A 16,690-nucleotide genomic window follows, 5' to 3' on the forward strand; every position below is an offset into this window, starting at 1 on the left:
TCTCTATCTCTCTCCCTCCCTCTATCCCCTGTCTGTTTTAGCCCCTCCCCCCCTCTAACCCTCTCTCTCTAACCCTCCCTTCCTTTAGCGTGTGTCAGGCCCAATCAGCAGCCCCGGAGGCGTGGCCTTTCTGGAGAGCATGGTGGCACCCCTGGGGGGAGGCAGGACCCACCAGAGCATAAGCCCCTCTCATTACTTTCTATTAGGCCGGCGTAATCAGAATCCAATGGCCATTTCTGTGAGACAGGGGGACCCGCTCATGCACTTCAGAACCCGGCCCTGTGTCTTCAGCCTGCATTAGGCTCAATGGGGCCTATAATTCTGGCGGGACAGAAGGCAGCGGGACATTGCTGATGGCTGGTTTGCTTGTGTGTGTGTGTGTGTGTGTGTGTGTGTTGGGCCTGCCTGTGAATCTCTCCCTCTCTGTCCTTCTCCTCATTTCTCCATCTGCAATTTGTTTATTTATTTTTTTATTATTTGTTTATTTATTTATATCTCCCCCTCCCCCTGTTCTTTGTCTAGGTGCCGTCTCTGCTGGTTTAGTTCTGATTACCAATCCACTTCTTTATTGTTCTAGTAGAAGTTTGTATTGCTGTTTCTGGTGGTGGTGGTATTTTCTCATTGCAGTGGATTGATCATTAAGTTCTATTGCCTGACACTTGCCTGACATTTTGCAAGTGCACTTGATTACTCAGCTTGGTGTTTCACTGCAACCTCCAACCTGCACGCAGCCCCATCTTCAGGCTGCTTGTTCTGGTTTCTACATGTTTATTTTTGTTGTCTTCCTTTTGTTTGGAGAGGGTCGGACGTCACCGTCACTTGTTACAAGGACAACCGCTATCACACGTCTCTGCGTGTGTACACATAGATCCGCGTGCGTTTGTCAGGAGTCCGATTCTTCACGGAGGGCCGCTTGAAGTTTAAAGGGTGCCTTTGACAGTGCTCCATGATGTAGCTAGCTAACTGGGGGCTTTGTCATTCAAATGATCACATTAACTCGGGACTAATGCGTGTCTGTGAACGGGCATTATCTGGGCAGGCGTTTGAATTTGCACTGCTGCTTGAATAACCTTCACGTTGTCAGGCCCAACCGCCTTTCTCATGTCACATTTATTGTATTTATCTCTAATCAGGAGCGGCTAATGTCTTGTATTATGCATTCAAATGGGTTATGCGAGGGCTTTGCAAAGGAACCACTCAAAGGGAACAGTTGATATTTGACCTACAGACAATTTAAAAACCGTCTCCGCCCTGGTTACTGTTAAATGACGCCACCCTGACCCTGCACGTGTTATGGTGGGTGACTCACGTGTAAGGTGTGTGTGTGTGTGTGTGTGTGTGTGTGTGTGTGTGTGTGTGTGTGTGTGTGTGTGGTGCGAGTGTTCTTCAGCGTCTCCTTCCTTCAGTTATTACACAGTCATGATCAAAGATGGAAGACTGCAAAAATTCTGAAATTTTATGTAAACGTAATATGTTTCATTTAGAAATAATTTTATTCATTTTTTCCCCATATTTCTGAAGTCATTTCATAAAAGTTATCTTGTTGTATCTAGTATTTTGCTGATTGTTCTTGTTTCAAGGTAAATACTGAGTAGAAAAATGCCAATATATTCTCTAATATTCTTACAACAGGCTCAAATTGAGATTTTATAAATATTTAAACTAGATTGAAGATGTTTTCACTTCTTAAGGTGTTTTGGCAGTGCAGATACTTCTTCCCACCATTTATTACGAATGTCATCTCCATAACCGGCCGCTTTAAAGTTTGGCTCTCGACATTTGTTCACTTTCTTCCATCTCTCCTTTATTTACTATTCTGTCTAGTTTATCTGCTTTATTTAATTTACCCCAATCAAATTTAATTTGACTGAGTCAAATTGGGTGGGGATTTCTGGTCCACATCAGTTAATCACCACGCATGATTCAGTCCTGAGGGTCAGCTCATCACGCGCTACCTCACACAGCAACCAGGGTCCGCTCATGTAGTGTGTGTGGGGGGGTTAGTTACACGCCGCCGCCCTCGGACTGGCCTTCCCCACCCATCTTGGCAAGACCCCGGGGTCTATGTTGTTGTTCGTCAGCACGCCAGTGTCGGGAAGAGCGAGGATCCTTCTCCGCCCCGGGGCTCCTGCGTACGCGTTTAACACGAACTCTGTAATTCCAATTTAAATTGGAAGAAAAAAGAACCAAAATTGTAACATAAATATAAAGAAATATATTTATATTTAATATATTTAAATGGAAGTAAGCAAAAATAAAATATGGTATTAACATGAGAATGTAGTGAGGTACAATTCAAACAGTAGCTGAGCAAAGCGACGTGACGACTTTTTAAATTATTTACAGACTTAAACGAGTGCTAATGAATGTGACGTACAGCTGGACACACAGCTACAGTAGATCAGGCTGTGGCCTGAGGCGTAAAAAAAACTGTTCCTGAACCTGGTGTTGCGTGTTTGAATGTTCCTGGGTGGAGCAGTGCTGGTGGAAAGGGGAGGGTGCGCTGACGTAGACACCCCCTCCGCTCGCGAGACGGGTATCCGCGATGCGTCGGACAGTTTTCATTACTCTCCCAGGAGCTTAGCCGTCCCTCGCGGTGCGGTTGCCATGGCGCGCTGCGATGCAGCTGGTCAGGATGTCCTCGACAGCACGTCTGTAGAAAGAAGAGAGAACCGCCACACCTCCAGCCGCCTAGGAACGAACGCTCCGTGTTCACCAGCCGAGCCTCGTAGATAGCTGTTTAACGCCGCACACCATTTCCTCCGCCACGTCATTCAAAAAGAGTCGAATGTGCGTGAACGTGCGACCTCGTTGCTCAACAGAAGCGCGTGGGAGTGGCGAGCGAACGTGGTGAGGTCATAATGCAGGGGGCGTGACCGTCGGGTGGAAACGCTAGCTCGCTCCTCCCGCTTCGCTCGCAGCGTTCCGCTCCCTCGAGCGTTCGGCCGTGCTCTGCGGGCTGCATACGAATCGAGCGCCCGCTGCCTGGCAAAGTCCTTCTCCCCTTTTAACTTAATCAGGCTGAGGGGATTAGCCGCTCGTTATTTTCAGAGATGGCTCCACTGTAGCAGCTTCTGGTGTCTGCTTTAATCAGGCTTCACATCTGGCTTCGTGCCTTAATGGAGCTTGGTGCAAATCAGCCCCACCTCCGCCCGCACCCCCACCCACCCCCTTACTCTGGTCCATTCCAGAGATGGATCCACGGCCCTGTTTCTGGGCCCTTTCCTCAGGTGCACAGCCTGTTGTGTCCGTTCCTGCTCTGATGAAGGTAGCAGGTGGTAGTGGTGGAGGCCTGCAGGTCCGGGAGGCGTCTGATTGGGCCGTTCGCCGCTGCGGCTCCCTGGTGTTCCCACACGCTCCGCTGTGGACCTCCGCACACTCCACCATATGGCCACGCTACGGCAGGGTGACCGGGAGGGCGTGTTTACTGAGCGCCGTGACGACCGGTGTCACGGCGGCCAAGACCTGCAGCGAGGGAGGGGTCCTGTCCCCCTCTCTGCTCCACCTTTTGTATTGACACTCACGAACACACACACACACACACACACACACACACACACACACACACACACACACACACACACACACACACACACACACACACACACACACACACACACACACACACACACACACAGCTGTTTGGCTACAGATGGACGGCTGGAACGCTGACAATGGCATTTCCAATGGCCTCGCCACCCAACACCTGCCTGTGTATGAAACAACGTCTTTGTTGCTTTGGGTCTTTCGCTGCAGCAAAAATGAAAACGCGGAAAACGGACGGATCTTCCCGGCTCCACGCGCGAAACATTCCTGTTCGTTCTTTCTGAACGCCGACGTTTGGTAATGCTTGGCTCTGTGAATATTCCACTTCCTGGAGAGCCCTTCCATTCATCTCTTATCTCCATCCATCTCCTCCCCTGCAGTAGGAGGGGGGGGAGGGAGGCTCCCACCGCTGGGCTCTGGCAGAAGGGTCCGTAGCTGCATCCTTGATGGTGCTGGTTCTTTGCAAAGCAGTACGTAATCGCCCCGTCTCATGCGGCTCTGAACACGAATCGTGCTACGTAATCAGCTGATTAAAGTAGCCCTGGGCAGCTGCGAGGTTTCCTAACAGTGAAGTTAGAATTTGTTTCTGACACGCTCGAACGGGTTTGCTATTGCAAAATAACAGTGATTACCATGCAGGCCAAGTGTGGCTATCTGAGCAGGGCTCGCACGGCTTGAGATTTCCGCCTTTGTAAGGCACGCCGGGCAAAATTCGGTCTCGTCCGCGGCGAGCAGGAGCCCGGTGTTTAGTAACGTATTTAGTCATTTTATATTTCACATCTCCGCATTCCTCTAGCCGCCGTGCTGCAATTAGCCGAGCGGCATCGGTGACCCGTGCTTTCAGACTGCGCACACACACATGCGCACACAAAAAGAAGAGAATGAAAAGTCTGCTTGTGCCAACCCAGTCGGTGGCGGATGGCCTCGGGAAGCCACTCTCGGGAGGAAGTTCAAGCCGGCGTTTGATTCCCTGTCCTCCCGAGGTTAGAGAGCCTTCCCGCTGCGGCTGGTCCCGCAACGTCACCTCGGAAAGGTCGCACGGAACGGAGCGGGGGTCACACAGATTTACTCCTTCTCTCAGACTCGCCGGTCCACATTCTGGTAGGGCCAGAGAGGTTAGGCAGGTGGACCGGATTGTTAAGACTTGGTGTCATTCAGTCTTTTTCTGTTATTTGATTGAGTTAATTAGTTATTTAATTTGTTTTTCCTGCGAAAGGGGGATCTCGTTTCTAGGGCACCTACAGTCACACCGACCACGCGCTAGCTGGTACATTGAATTGTCTGTGCCCACGGCACAAACATACAGGTGTGAGTCCTCCCCTGAGTGAGACACGAGGATAATCAGATTTCCTGCCCTGCACGAGGAGAGCTGGTTTTGTTGCTTCGAGCTGCGTCCGTTCCTGCCTGAACCGACGATACCTTTACTCACTTTTAGAACTGATGATGACTTCTTTTAGAAAAGCTCTGCTGTGTAGCGCAGAGCAAAAAAGAGCAGACACCTCGAGGTTTACATCTTTTGTAATACGTGCGTATTTACATATATTAATATATATATTAATATATACTACCAGTGCGTGCGTATTTATATATGTTATTCTCAAAGATAGAGACTTGCTGCCATTTTAGATGGTCGTCTTTATGCATAAGTTCTGAATTATGGCTTTTCTGGGAACTTGCTGTGCAATGGCAAGTTTGTCACTACTGGCTGACACTGTATTTGCCAAGTATATCCAACGTTCTATCCGATGTTTTATCCAACATTATGCCTGAAGTTATATCTGACGTTATGCCTGATGTTATATTCGATGTTTTATGCCTCATGTTATATCCAACATTTTACCTGATGTTATATCCAACATTTTACCTGATGTTATATCCGTTGTCTGCATGCTTTGTCAGACCTGTTCCTACACCGTGACTTGTTTGCTATCATTTGACGGTGGACTTGCCTGTATTTTGGGGCTTTTGGCCAAATTCGTCAGTTTCACCATCAAGAAAGTACAACCTTCCTCTTGTGCTTTAGCTTGAAACAAATCCGTCTGGAAAGAGCAAACGAATGACGACGTGAACCTTTACAGTTCAGCACGGCAGCCGAACAAAAATGTATTCAGTACAAAATGAGTTTGACATTTTGACTGGATGTACCATATACGTCTTCGACCTGAGAGGGGACACCTGGACTCCCTCATGCTTGCTCTCTCTCTCTCTCTCTCTCTCTCTCTCTCACACACACACACACACACACACACACACACACACTCATTTTCTCTTTCTGTGTGGACAGGCCGCAGTCTGTTTCAACTTGCAGATATTTGTGACCCACTGCCGGTGTGTTTACTGATCTAGACTGTGTTTCCTCACCCCCAGACGCGCTCTCTCTCTCTCTCTCTCTCTCTCTCTCTCTCTCTCTCTCTCTCTCTCTCTCTCTCTCTCTCTCTCTCTCTCTCTTCACCTGCTCTTGTGCCTGGCCCTGCCTGCATGCGGAACTGGGGAAGGATGATGGCGAGATCACACCGGATCACCCCTTCAAACGGCCATATTGATTTTTCCTCACCAATGCGCCATTTTAATCCGCCTGCCAATTTCCTCCCGGTGACTCTATCTTAAGCTTTAATGATCTCTCTGCTCCTCTCGAAAGTGCCTGCAGCTCTTTCATAAGCTTTTCCGACTGTAGTCGGTATAATGAAACAGCACTCCCTATTCTGAGTCTCTGGCTTGGTCCCTGCCTTCTGGTCTGGGCTTCGGTTTTAATAAACCGTGCGTCTGCCCGTCTCTACGAGCTCTCCTGAGCAATACGTGCCTCGTTTGACAGCATCTTTTTTTTTTATTTTATTCATCCGTGTATCATTTCAAAGGTTGGGGGGGCGAGACTGGCGTGTCAGTCCGCAACACCTGTGAAGCAGCGTGGCACGCGTTGGCATCGGCCGGCGCGTCCGTCAGATTCTAGGACGCCGGTACCCAGAGGCGGCGAGTTTTAGGTCAAGGTCCCTGATGACCACCTCCAATCGGAACCGGCGTCCCGTGCCGCGACCGCCCGCCCGCCCGGGCGGCCGCTGTCATCTCCGCGTGTGTTTAACCGCGGCGGAAATGAAAGTGCGGTCCCAATTAAGGCGAGCACGGCTGGGGGACCGCGGGAATAAATACAGAAGAGGGGATGTAACAAGCGGTCACAGTCACCTTCACCAGGGAGAGCCGAGCGTTGGAGAACGCAAGACAAAGTCATCCTGCTCCCTCTGGGCTAATTTTGCTTTTTTTTATTTTTTTCCCTCCCTGGTTCTGTTAAATGAGATTTTCGTACAGGTGCGGCCGCGGCTCCCAGAGCCTCGTCCCCGGCTTCGGTGCGGAGACTTTTCACATACCTGCTTCCCTTCATATATCTCCCTCCTCTGCACAGCTAGTCTGCATACAGGGCTGTTAAGTTTGATGGCTGCTCTTTGCTGGTAGGTATCTTTGCCGTGAGCTTTTACTACGCCGTTCGCTCCGGTCGTGCTTGCTTGAGCGTGATTTGGACCAGAAGGCTTCGGTTAGACGTCTCGGCGGCGCTCAGTTCGGGGCCCTTTTTTTTTTTTTTGATGACTTTTCATAGGATGCTGAAGTCGTGTCTACTTCACATTGATAAATTCACATGAATGCGTTCGTGGTTTCTGATTAGCTCTTCTTTACCCAGCCTCCAACACTACCCCCCCCCCCCCCACCCCACCCACTGGCTCTCATAATTGAGCTCGTCCCAAAGGTGCCTCCTCCACCGTGGACTTGGCACACAATCGGGACGCGATGGCGTTAAGCCGCCGATGTCGATAGCTCACAAACACCGGGCGGGGCTTCCACGAGCCGGCGGCACACGCTACACACACTGTTTCTCCTTATCTCCTGCACTTTGAATGAATTCACCCCCCGTTCATCAGCATGCAGATTGCCAAAGGTAAATTTATGGTAATGAAGGCGCAGCGTGGCGCGGACTATTCATATGAGGCCCGCGTTATCTCGGGGAGTCCGCATTAACATTCTCAGTGTCGCGAGACATAAAGTGGCACCTCTGTGAAGAGGAAAGAGAGGCGCTCTCTCAGGTTTGACACTATCAGCGGGTCATTTTGTTGGTGTAAGTGTTGTGGGTGCACTAAACAAACTCTTCAAAGTTATTGAAAGGAAAAAGAAAAGTGGTTTAGACCCTGTGGGAGTGACCACTGGGATGGAGTCTGCCCAGTGGGCCGCACCTGTTTTCCCCAGTGATTTGAAGGCAGCCGATGTCAGATTAAATCGGAGGGATTAAACGCTCATCTCAACTCTGTACAGATTGGGAGTGGTGTGTGTGATTTGAGGCTTTTGAACGAGTGCTTTGCCGCCATGGTGACGGATGTCACGTCCCCGGTCCCGACGGACCGGCTGATAAAGCTGAAGGGAGCGCCGTCAACTGTCCCGTCCAGAGATGTATAGGGACGTTCTTTCATCATGGCACGCGTGGGTCGTTAGTGGAGTGTGAAACGCACACGGTGAGAGAGAGTGCGGCTGTGGGATCGGGGCAGGCTGGTTGTAGTGGACTTTTCCAGAAGTGTTGGGCACACTGATTGAGACACACTGGACCGTGTTTCTTAAGCTGTCAGGTTGGAGACAGTTTGTGTGCGTGTGCATTTGCGTGCGTGCGTATGCATGTGACGGCTCTTTGCCTTTGTCTCAAAAAACACCTTGTTGTTTTAATAACCTTCTAAAACTGCCACGATGAGAAACCAGTCCAGTGTCCACACGCACATCGTGAACGCCGTTCTGCCCGTAACGGATCCATGCTAACCAGCTTGTGTCCTTTCCCCTGACCGACCCCTGGTGGGAGGGAGGGGGAGGGGCGGGTGGACACAGCCCAGCATCTTTGGCTGACGCACGTGTCCTGGAAATGGCAAACTCGCGCAGATGTAATTATGGGATGGATCGGAGGGAGCAGAAGTCACGGCGAAGTGCCCCGCTCAGCAGAAACACGCCGGCCGCCTCACTTGTCTTTCCTCGACCTCCGACCCCGGCCTGTCCTCCTCCTACCCCGGTTCCGCTCGCTCTGCGGCGCACGTTTGAGAGGAGGAGCTCCGGGCCGTGGGCGGGCCTCGGCTCCACGGGCCTCCGCACCCTTTTTCTCGTTCTCGGCTCACGGCTGCGAGCAGGACGGCTTCGGCGGTTTCGTTCTTTCAGGCGCCTCCCCTCCCGTCTCGTGTCGCGCCGCGTTGACACTAGCTCGTTATTTATAGCGGCGCTAACAGACAGGTGAGCGCGTCTGTACGTTAGGACTGGATCTGCGAGCAGCTTTTATCCGAGCGCGGCGTGTTCGGCGTTAACGACAGTAAGTTGTTTATGTGAAGCTGCTCAAAGTGAAAATCGCTCCGTGAACACAGGTGTGAAATCGCGAGCGGTTGCACGATCTACACGTGCACGCCCATTTCCACGTGCGCGCTCCCGCCGAGGCCTACGCCCGGCACGTGACCGGCCCAGGACGACCGTTCACGAGTCGCCGTGTAAAGACGACTCGAGTTTGTGCCGGACCCTGAAGTCTCCCCCACCCCCCCAACACCACCACTGCGTGCCAGCTACAATTAACCAGCGCTATAAATAACATTGTTGTTTTGCTCTTAATCACAACACATTGAGATTGTTCTGGCGTTGGACATGTAATTACCCGCAGCCTGAGTGACAGTGCTGTCTGCACATGATGTCATGGCAGGAGGAAGACCATCTTGTGCTTATTAGGCTGTTATGCTGCTGCAGTCCACTGTGTTTCTGGGTTATTTCTGCCCCTGGTCAGGTTGCATGCGTAAGTGGGAGGAACAGTCCAGTGTTTGTTCACATTATTAGGGATTGCATGCGTAGTAATTGCATTCATATTTAATGCATTCGTTGTATCAGCTGTTTTTTTTTTTTGTTATCATTTGGATGGTGATCCAAATCAAATAAATCTAAATGCATTACTATTTAAACCATTGGTGAACTGTAATCCATGTTCCCACATGTTTGATGTGAAACGTGTTCTGAAAGAACGGTTTATGCCACGGCGTTACTAATGTATATATGTGTGTGTGTGTGTGTGTGTGTGTGTGTGTGTGTGTGTGTGTGTGTGTGTGTAGAGACGGTTCACAGACACATGCAGCAGTATGAAGTGGAGTATCTCCAGTTTGCCTTCCGCTGGATGAACAACCTGCTGATGAGGGAGCTGCCACTGCGCTGCACCATCCGGCTGTGGGACACTTATCAGGTAGCCCCGCCCTCAGTGTGACACCCCTACCACTTAGCCCCGCCCTCAGTGTGACACCCCTACCACTTAGCCCCCCCCTCAGTGTGACACCCCTACCACTTAGCCCCGCCCTCAGTGTGACACCCCTACCACTTAGCCCCGCCCTCAGTGTGACACCACTACCACTTAGCCCCGCCCTCAGTGTGACACCCCTACCACTTAGCCCCGCCCTCAGTGTGACACCCCTACCACTTAGCCCCGCCCTCAGTGTGACACCCCTACCACTTAGCCCCGCCCTCAGTGTGACACCCCTACCACTTAGCCCCGCCCTCAGTGTGACACCACTACCACTTAGCCCCGCCCTCAGTGTGACACCACCACCACTTAGCCCCGCCCTCAGTGTGACACCACCACCACTTAGCCCCGCCCTCAGTGTGACACCACCACCACTTAGCCCCGCCCTCAGTGTGACACCACTACCACTTAGCCCCGCCCTCAGTGTGACACCCCTACCACTTAGCCCCGCCCTCAGTGTGACACCACTACCACTTAGCCCCGCCCTCAATGTGACACCCCTACCACTTAGCCCCGCCCTCAGTGTGACACCCCTACCACTTAGCCCCGCCCTCAGTGTGACACCCCTACCACTTAGCCCCGCCCTTAGTGTGACACCACCACCACTTAGCCCCGCCCCGGAAATGGTGAAGTGGTTGTCCCATTGGTTTAGTTCATGTTGGAAATGGTGAAGTGGTTGTCCCATTGGTTTAGTTCATGTTGGAAATGGTGAAGTGGTTGTCCCATTGGTTTAGTTCAGCCTGGCTGTTCTTTCGCTTGATGGAGTCAAACATCATGAGGCCCAGAGTTCCTGCAGTGAAAGTGTTATTCTCTCCATATTTCCATGCTCGTGAATACACTTTGACCCGTGCTGCATTCTAGCTTTAATGAGTAGCATTAAATACTTCTGCAGGGCTTTTTTATTTTAAGGTTGCAATAGATGGTCCTTGGCACAAAAAGTGCTTTTTGGAATATCTTGTGCTTTTAGGAGAGGGGAGTGGAAGAGGGGGCTACATCAAAGCTTTAGCTTAAGACCAGTTTGATCAGGGTCTGTCTGTCACGGTTTTAAAGCAAATATGTAAAAGTAAGAAACCCTAATATGAAGAATCCCCGCTCTACTCTACCATCATATAACCAGCGCGGTCCACAACGAGTAATTGCACACATCAAGGTCAGGTGAAGAGGGGCGGGGGCTGACTGTTGCCATGGCTGCCGTGAAGCAGCCAATGGCGGCGTCTCCCGTTCTGGGTGGGGTATCGGAGGAGAGGCCCAATCAAATGCCTGCCCCGCCCTCCCCATCACTCTCTCTTATCGCCAGCCTAGCTCCCATTGGCCACCCTCGCTGACAGGCACCCGCGCCCGCTTTACCCACTTTGTTTATTTTCGTGTTTATTTGTTGTTTTCTTGATGCACTGAGTCACCGACCCCTCGATGACACCGTTAGCCGTGCCATTGATCGCATGGACATATTTACTTCATTTGTGTTGCGGCTGCCACGGAAACACCCTCACTTGTTAGGCCAAGCACAAGTCAATAATGGACGGATATTACTTAATGCACGCTATTGATCCGCCCTGTTCTCCGAAGTAGAGAAGGCGAGCAAGAAAAAGCAGAGAAATGATGGATTATACACATTAAACTGATTTAGAGGGAGCGTAGCCTCCTCTCTACAGATGACTCTGTTAAATTAGGCCAGATTTAGATTTTGGAACTGGATGTAATTGTGGTCAACCCCAATTTTTTTTTTTTTTTTTTTTTTACATTAATTTGGAGGGCGAACACTCTGGCCAGACAGGAACAGTCTTCAGAATGTAAGGACTAAAGCTCTAGGCATGCGGATCACTGTTTTGTAATATATACAAATACTTAAGACATTAAGATTCATTTATGTACAAATACGTAAGATATTAGGATGATTTTTGGATCGGTTTTTGGCAGGGTCGTACAGTTGCAGGGACTTGCAGAATATATAAACTCCAAGTTATACAGCACTGAAAACGGCTCTAGCAAAACCACCTAATTCACACATGCATTCAGGCCTCTGGGAGAACTTACTGCCTCCCAGTAGAAAATGATCACAGTGCCACGTTTCTGTTCCGAGTCTCCCCTCTAAATCTTTTGTGAGCCCTCTAAGAACATGCGCCGCTGTGGAGGAGCTAACAAGCCACTGCTGGGGAGGCTTTGTGCTTGCGGGGGGAATAATGGCGCCGCCTTTAAATCAGCCCCCCCCTCTCTGCCAAGGAATGGCAATCAGGAAGAAAGCTCTGGAATGCCTGACCTTTTCCGCTAACGATCGCACCGAGGTTGTGCGGGAGTCTCTGGCCCTCGCTGTTAACTCTGCTAAAAGTCTGTCTTCACACCCCCCCCCCCCCCTCCCTCCTTCCTCGTTTGCCCCCATCAGACTCAAGCATCGTTCTGGCCCCTCTTCTTCTCATGTGTGGCAAAGGGCCATCCACGCCCTGCTGCCCAGACTCCACTGCCCACAGTGTGTTGAGCCCTCCCCAGCTGTCTGTTGACCAGCCCCAGGGTGAGGGGTGGCTGTCGGAGCTCGTGCGCCATAAAGTTCCCGCTCTGCTGACTGAATGCTCACGTAAACTGGTTTTATTGACCATTTGTGACCACTGAATGCAAGAAAGCATTTAACCTTTGCCCCTTGCTGTAATTTTTGCATTATATCAAGGAGAGTCAGGAAAGTACCGAATGTGATCTCATAAATTGTCATGTCTCAAGTGGTCCACTTTAATTAATTTGGAAGAAACAGATTGAACGGTCAACATTAATTTCTCTGGTTAATGGAGGCCTGTTACCAGGTTCAGACAGCAGTCTGTTAACGCCGCTTGTCCATTCTTCTGCATTCTTAAATATTCAGTTAATAAGTCAGCATTTTCCTGTCCTTGGCGTGGTATTTGTACTTCCTCAATGTAGATTTGGAGATTTGTGGACACGTAGCATTATAATCCAGGAATTATTGAAGAAAAAGTGCTGCTTATTCTCACAATTTCACAGTGCTCTGTACTGAGCACGAAGGATTACCTTTTGGGTTTCGGAGCCCATTGTGAATTCCTCAACGCAGCCCCAGAATAGAATGTAATTCATCCCATGCATATTTAATGCATAACCAAATATGCATTCAGCGTCTGCTTCTTGCTCCGGCCTCCCTCACAGACTCTGACAATCTGTGTCACGGTAACTGACCTTAAAGATCTTGATGGTCCGAATTAGGCAAGTTTCTGTGCTAAATATTTCATGCTCTGCTGGAAACGTGGAAGCTATCTCTCGGGGTCTCTCCCAGGGACTGGGTTATTTTTTTTTTTATTTTCTCCTGCCAAAAAAATGCATTTTGTGTACCTCGATGTGTGGAGCTTGTTGATGCCCAGCTCATGTACTGCGTGTTTCTCCGTGTTCTTCTCAGGAGCTTGTTTTCCTCTTCTCCGAGGCCCAGCTCGTACAACTCCGAGCTGTAAACAGGCAGACTCGGCCGCTGCCAAACGTAGTGGCGATACGGCCGTGTTTTCCCAACTCCGATGTTTCGTTCGTTCCGTTTTTGGCTTCCTGAAGTGCTTCTCGAGTCTCGCGGCACCTCCGCACGCTTCCCACTGCAGCCAGGAGTTCATACGGCTGATGCAATCCGTCTAATCTGCATTGTAACTAACGAAACCTCTTAAAACGCACGCCGATCGCGCGGGGGGGAGGCGGAGTTACGCCAGGGCTGGTGTAGTGGATTACGTCGGACACCTATGATTCCGTTCGCGCACGGCTTCCCTGTTGGCGAATCGAGGGGTCGAGCTCGATGGCTGGATTATGCTCTCCGTGTGATTACTCCCCGTGGTTCCATCTCGCACCTCGCGTCTGGCGGGGGGCGTGCGGCTACCTCGTTTGGTTCCAGAGCGTCAAGTTGATTACGCATGACTGCTGGTTGGTCAAGGCCACCTGATTACTCCACAGTACACATGTAAGCATCTCCAAAATGGAATCACTACCCAATTATTCTCATTATGGTACACTTCTCCAGGGTCTCCTCCATCACAGTATTTAATTACCAACTTAATTGCACCAATTAAAGCACTTTCCCAGGCCGTTTAGCCTGGAGATATTCAAAGATGCATCTGGTCTCCTGCCCGGTATTGGCCACGGATATAAACCTCTCTTCCAGTCACTGTTTTGACATTGAGAGAGTAAGTATGTGGTTCGTTGCTTTTGTTAGCGTGTAGTCAGCTTTTACCGACCATGGCACAGTAAATATTACCAAACTACACTGTATCCTGAGGTTTCAGAAACACCAACTCTCTTCCCGTTAGCGGATCGATACACGAGCGTAGCATTTGAGTGCATGGCTGTTCTCCATAGCAACTGAAATCTTGATACTTTTAATACTGAGCGGTAGTGCGGGGGAGGGGGAGGTTGGGGCTGTGGGTTGCCAGAAAAGCTCCCTGTTTTACTCTTCACGGAGTCCCATCAAAGGCCATTTATCTCATAACCGTCCTCATTTATTTACACACGACTCCTCACAGGAGCTGTGACTGTTTGAAGCACATTTCCACCAGCGCGGCCCCTCAGTAATGCTTCCTTCGTGTTCCGTTAACACCGTCGTGTTCCGTCGTGTTCTGGCTCTCATTGGAGAAGCAAACTTATGTAGTGTCCAAAAAAAAGACTTCCATGTATTGATTCTAGTGCCGAGAGCCTTTGTCTCGGTGTCCCGCGGCTCTGTGAAAGAGCGGGCGGAGGCAGGTTGTGGTTTTGCCGCTCACGAGCGCTCCTCGTTAGAGCTGCGGGTCGGTAATAACCGCTCCACGGCCACGCGAGCTGCGGCCAGCCATACGCCAGCCGTCGCGGTCGATGCGCTTTTCACGCGCGCGTGTGCCCGGCGAGATCGCGGCACTCAACGACGCCCGTGGACCCGCCGTATATACGGCCTCTCCTCACGCGCCACTTCTTTTGCGAGGTCGGGTCGGGTGGCGCCGGCCCTCGAGATCCGCCCGCGTGCGCCCGCGTGTCGGAGCGGCTAATCGAAGCCGGGGGCCACCCCGCCACGTTCTGCACGTGCGCTTAATTCCTGCTCCCCCCCCGCGCAAACACGCCTCTCCCTCGGCTCCCGTGCCCCTCCGTGCGCACCCCCCGCTCCGCTCTCGTTTACGTACACTTCCACTCTTTATTTGTTTAGCAAACGACCCGCGCGCGTGTGCACGCGGGCGCCATTACAATGATTCGCCACATTAATTCCGGCTCATCGAGAGCTTTCGCCGCAATCTCCAGCCAGCTAATCAGAGCCTGGATTTATGCTGTCCGCCATTCCGCTCACCAAGCGTTAAGCCAATGTAGCCCTCCAAGGAGTGTGTGTGTGTGTGTGTGTGTGTGTGTGTGTGTGTGTGTGTGTGTGTGTTGATGCGTATGGGTGTGTGCGCATACATATTGGTGCCTGTGCATGCATGCGTATTAGAGTGTGTGTGTGTGTGTGTGTGTGTGTGTGTGTGTGTGTGTGTGTTGGAGGGGCTGCTAGCACTGTTGTTCTGGTGCCTGCAGTATGTCCTCGGGCTACTTTTCCCCCTCAATATGTGTTTGTTGAATGAATGTAGGAGCTCTAGCCGGGTATCATGACGCTGCGTGTTTCCCAGCTGGTGATTTGTGGGTTTTGGCTGAGATCCTTCCTGGTCTCCATATACGTCAACAGCGTGGCCCTCAATTATTGAGGAGATGTGTATCGCTGCTCAAAGTGAGTAAGGTTATTGCATGACCTGAAATAGTCAGTGCTGATCTTGTTGGATAAAGTGGTGTGTGTGTGTGTGTGCGTGTGTGTGTGCTGTAACCTACACTATTTTTTTTTATACATTCACTTAGTGGGTATAAATGTACTCTGACTCAGTCTCTTTTTGCTCACGTTATTTGTGTAGCAGCAGTAGTTTATGAACTTTGAGCTGTAACATCATCTCACTGTGTGTCCACACTAATACAGTCTCGGGGGGGGGGGGGGTTCTTTGTGTGTGTGTGTGTGTGTGTCTGGGGGGGTGAATAGGAGGTTGTGGTACTGTGTGTGTGTGTGGGCAGTGAGATGTCAGGGTACTGTGGGTGTGTGTGTGTGTGTGGAGTGATGTGCGTGGGCAGTGAGGATGATCGTGTGTGTGTGTGTGTGAGGGGATGCTTTGTGTGTGTGTGTGTGTGGGGGGGGTGCAGTGTGTGTGGGTGTGTGTGGTGGGGGAGTGCTGTGGGTGTGTGTGGTGGGGGAGTGCTGTGGGTGTGTGTGGTGGGGGAGTGCTGTGGGTGTGTGTGTGTGGGGGGGTGCAGTGTGTGTGGGTGTGTGTGGTGGGGGAGTGCTGTGGGTGTGTGTGTGTGGGGGGGTGCAGTGTGTGTGGGTGTGTGTGGTGGGGGAGTGCTGTGGGTGTGTGTGTGTGGGGGGGTGCAGTGTGTGTGGTGGGGGAGTGCAGTGTGTGTGTGGGTGTGTGTGGTGGGGGGTGCAGTGTGTGTGGGTGTGTGTGGTGGGGGAGTGCTGTGGGTGTGTGTGTGGGGAGGAGAGTGATGTGGGTGTGTATGGGGGGATTGCTGAGGCTGTGTGTATGTGTGGGGGGGTGGGTGCTGTGTGTGTGTGTGTGTGTGTGTGTGTGTGTGTGTGAAAGGTGTGCTGTGGGTGTATGTGTGTGTGTGAGGGCTGTGCTGTGGGTGTATGTGTGTGTGTGAGGGCTGTGCTGTGGGTATGTGTGTGTGAGGGGGTGCAGTGTGTGTGTGTGTGTGTGTGGGGCGTGTCCATGTGCACATACCCCAGTTCTCCTGAGTTCTATTACTCTCCTTGTCCAGTATCCCTAAACAGAGAGATAGAAACAGAGTGGACATTCCTAAACACATTTCATTACCTCAGCGCCCGCAGCCCTCCTGGCCTCTAGAGGGAGCTCTCCT

General features: G+C 51.1%; 1 protein-coding gene across 1 annotated transcript in view; it reads left to right on the top strand.

The window, feature by feature from the left end:
- tbc1d22a (TBC1 domain family, member 22a) overlaps positions 1–16,690 on the top strand; it is a 76,962-nt gene that overhangs the window by 42,057 nt on the left and 18,215 nt on the right. The window contains exon 8 of the mRNA XM_077004773.1: positions 9,645–9,772. Within this exon, the coding sequence (XP_076860888.1) occupies positions 9,645–9,772 (128 nt within the window). The remainder of the gene's footprint in view (positions 1–9,644; positions 9,773–16,690) is intronic.

Source organism: Brachyhypopomus gauderio, chromosome 5, assembly GCF_052324685.1.
Source record: "Brachyhypopomus gauderio isolate BG-103 chromosome 5, BGAUD_0.2, whole genome shotgun sequence".
NCBI classification, from domain to species: domain Eukaryota; kingdom Metazoa; phylum Chordata; class Actinopteri; order Gymnotiformes; family Hypopomidae; genus Brachyhypopomus; species Brachyhypopomus gauderio.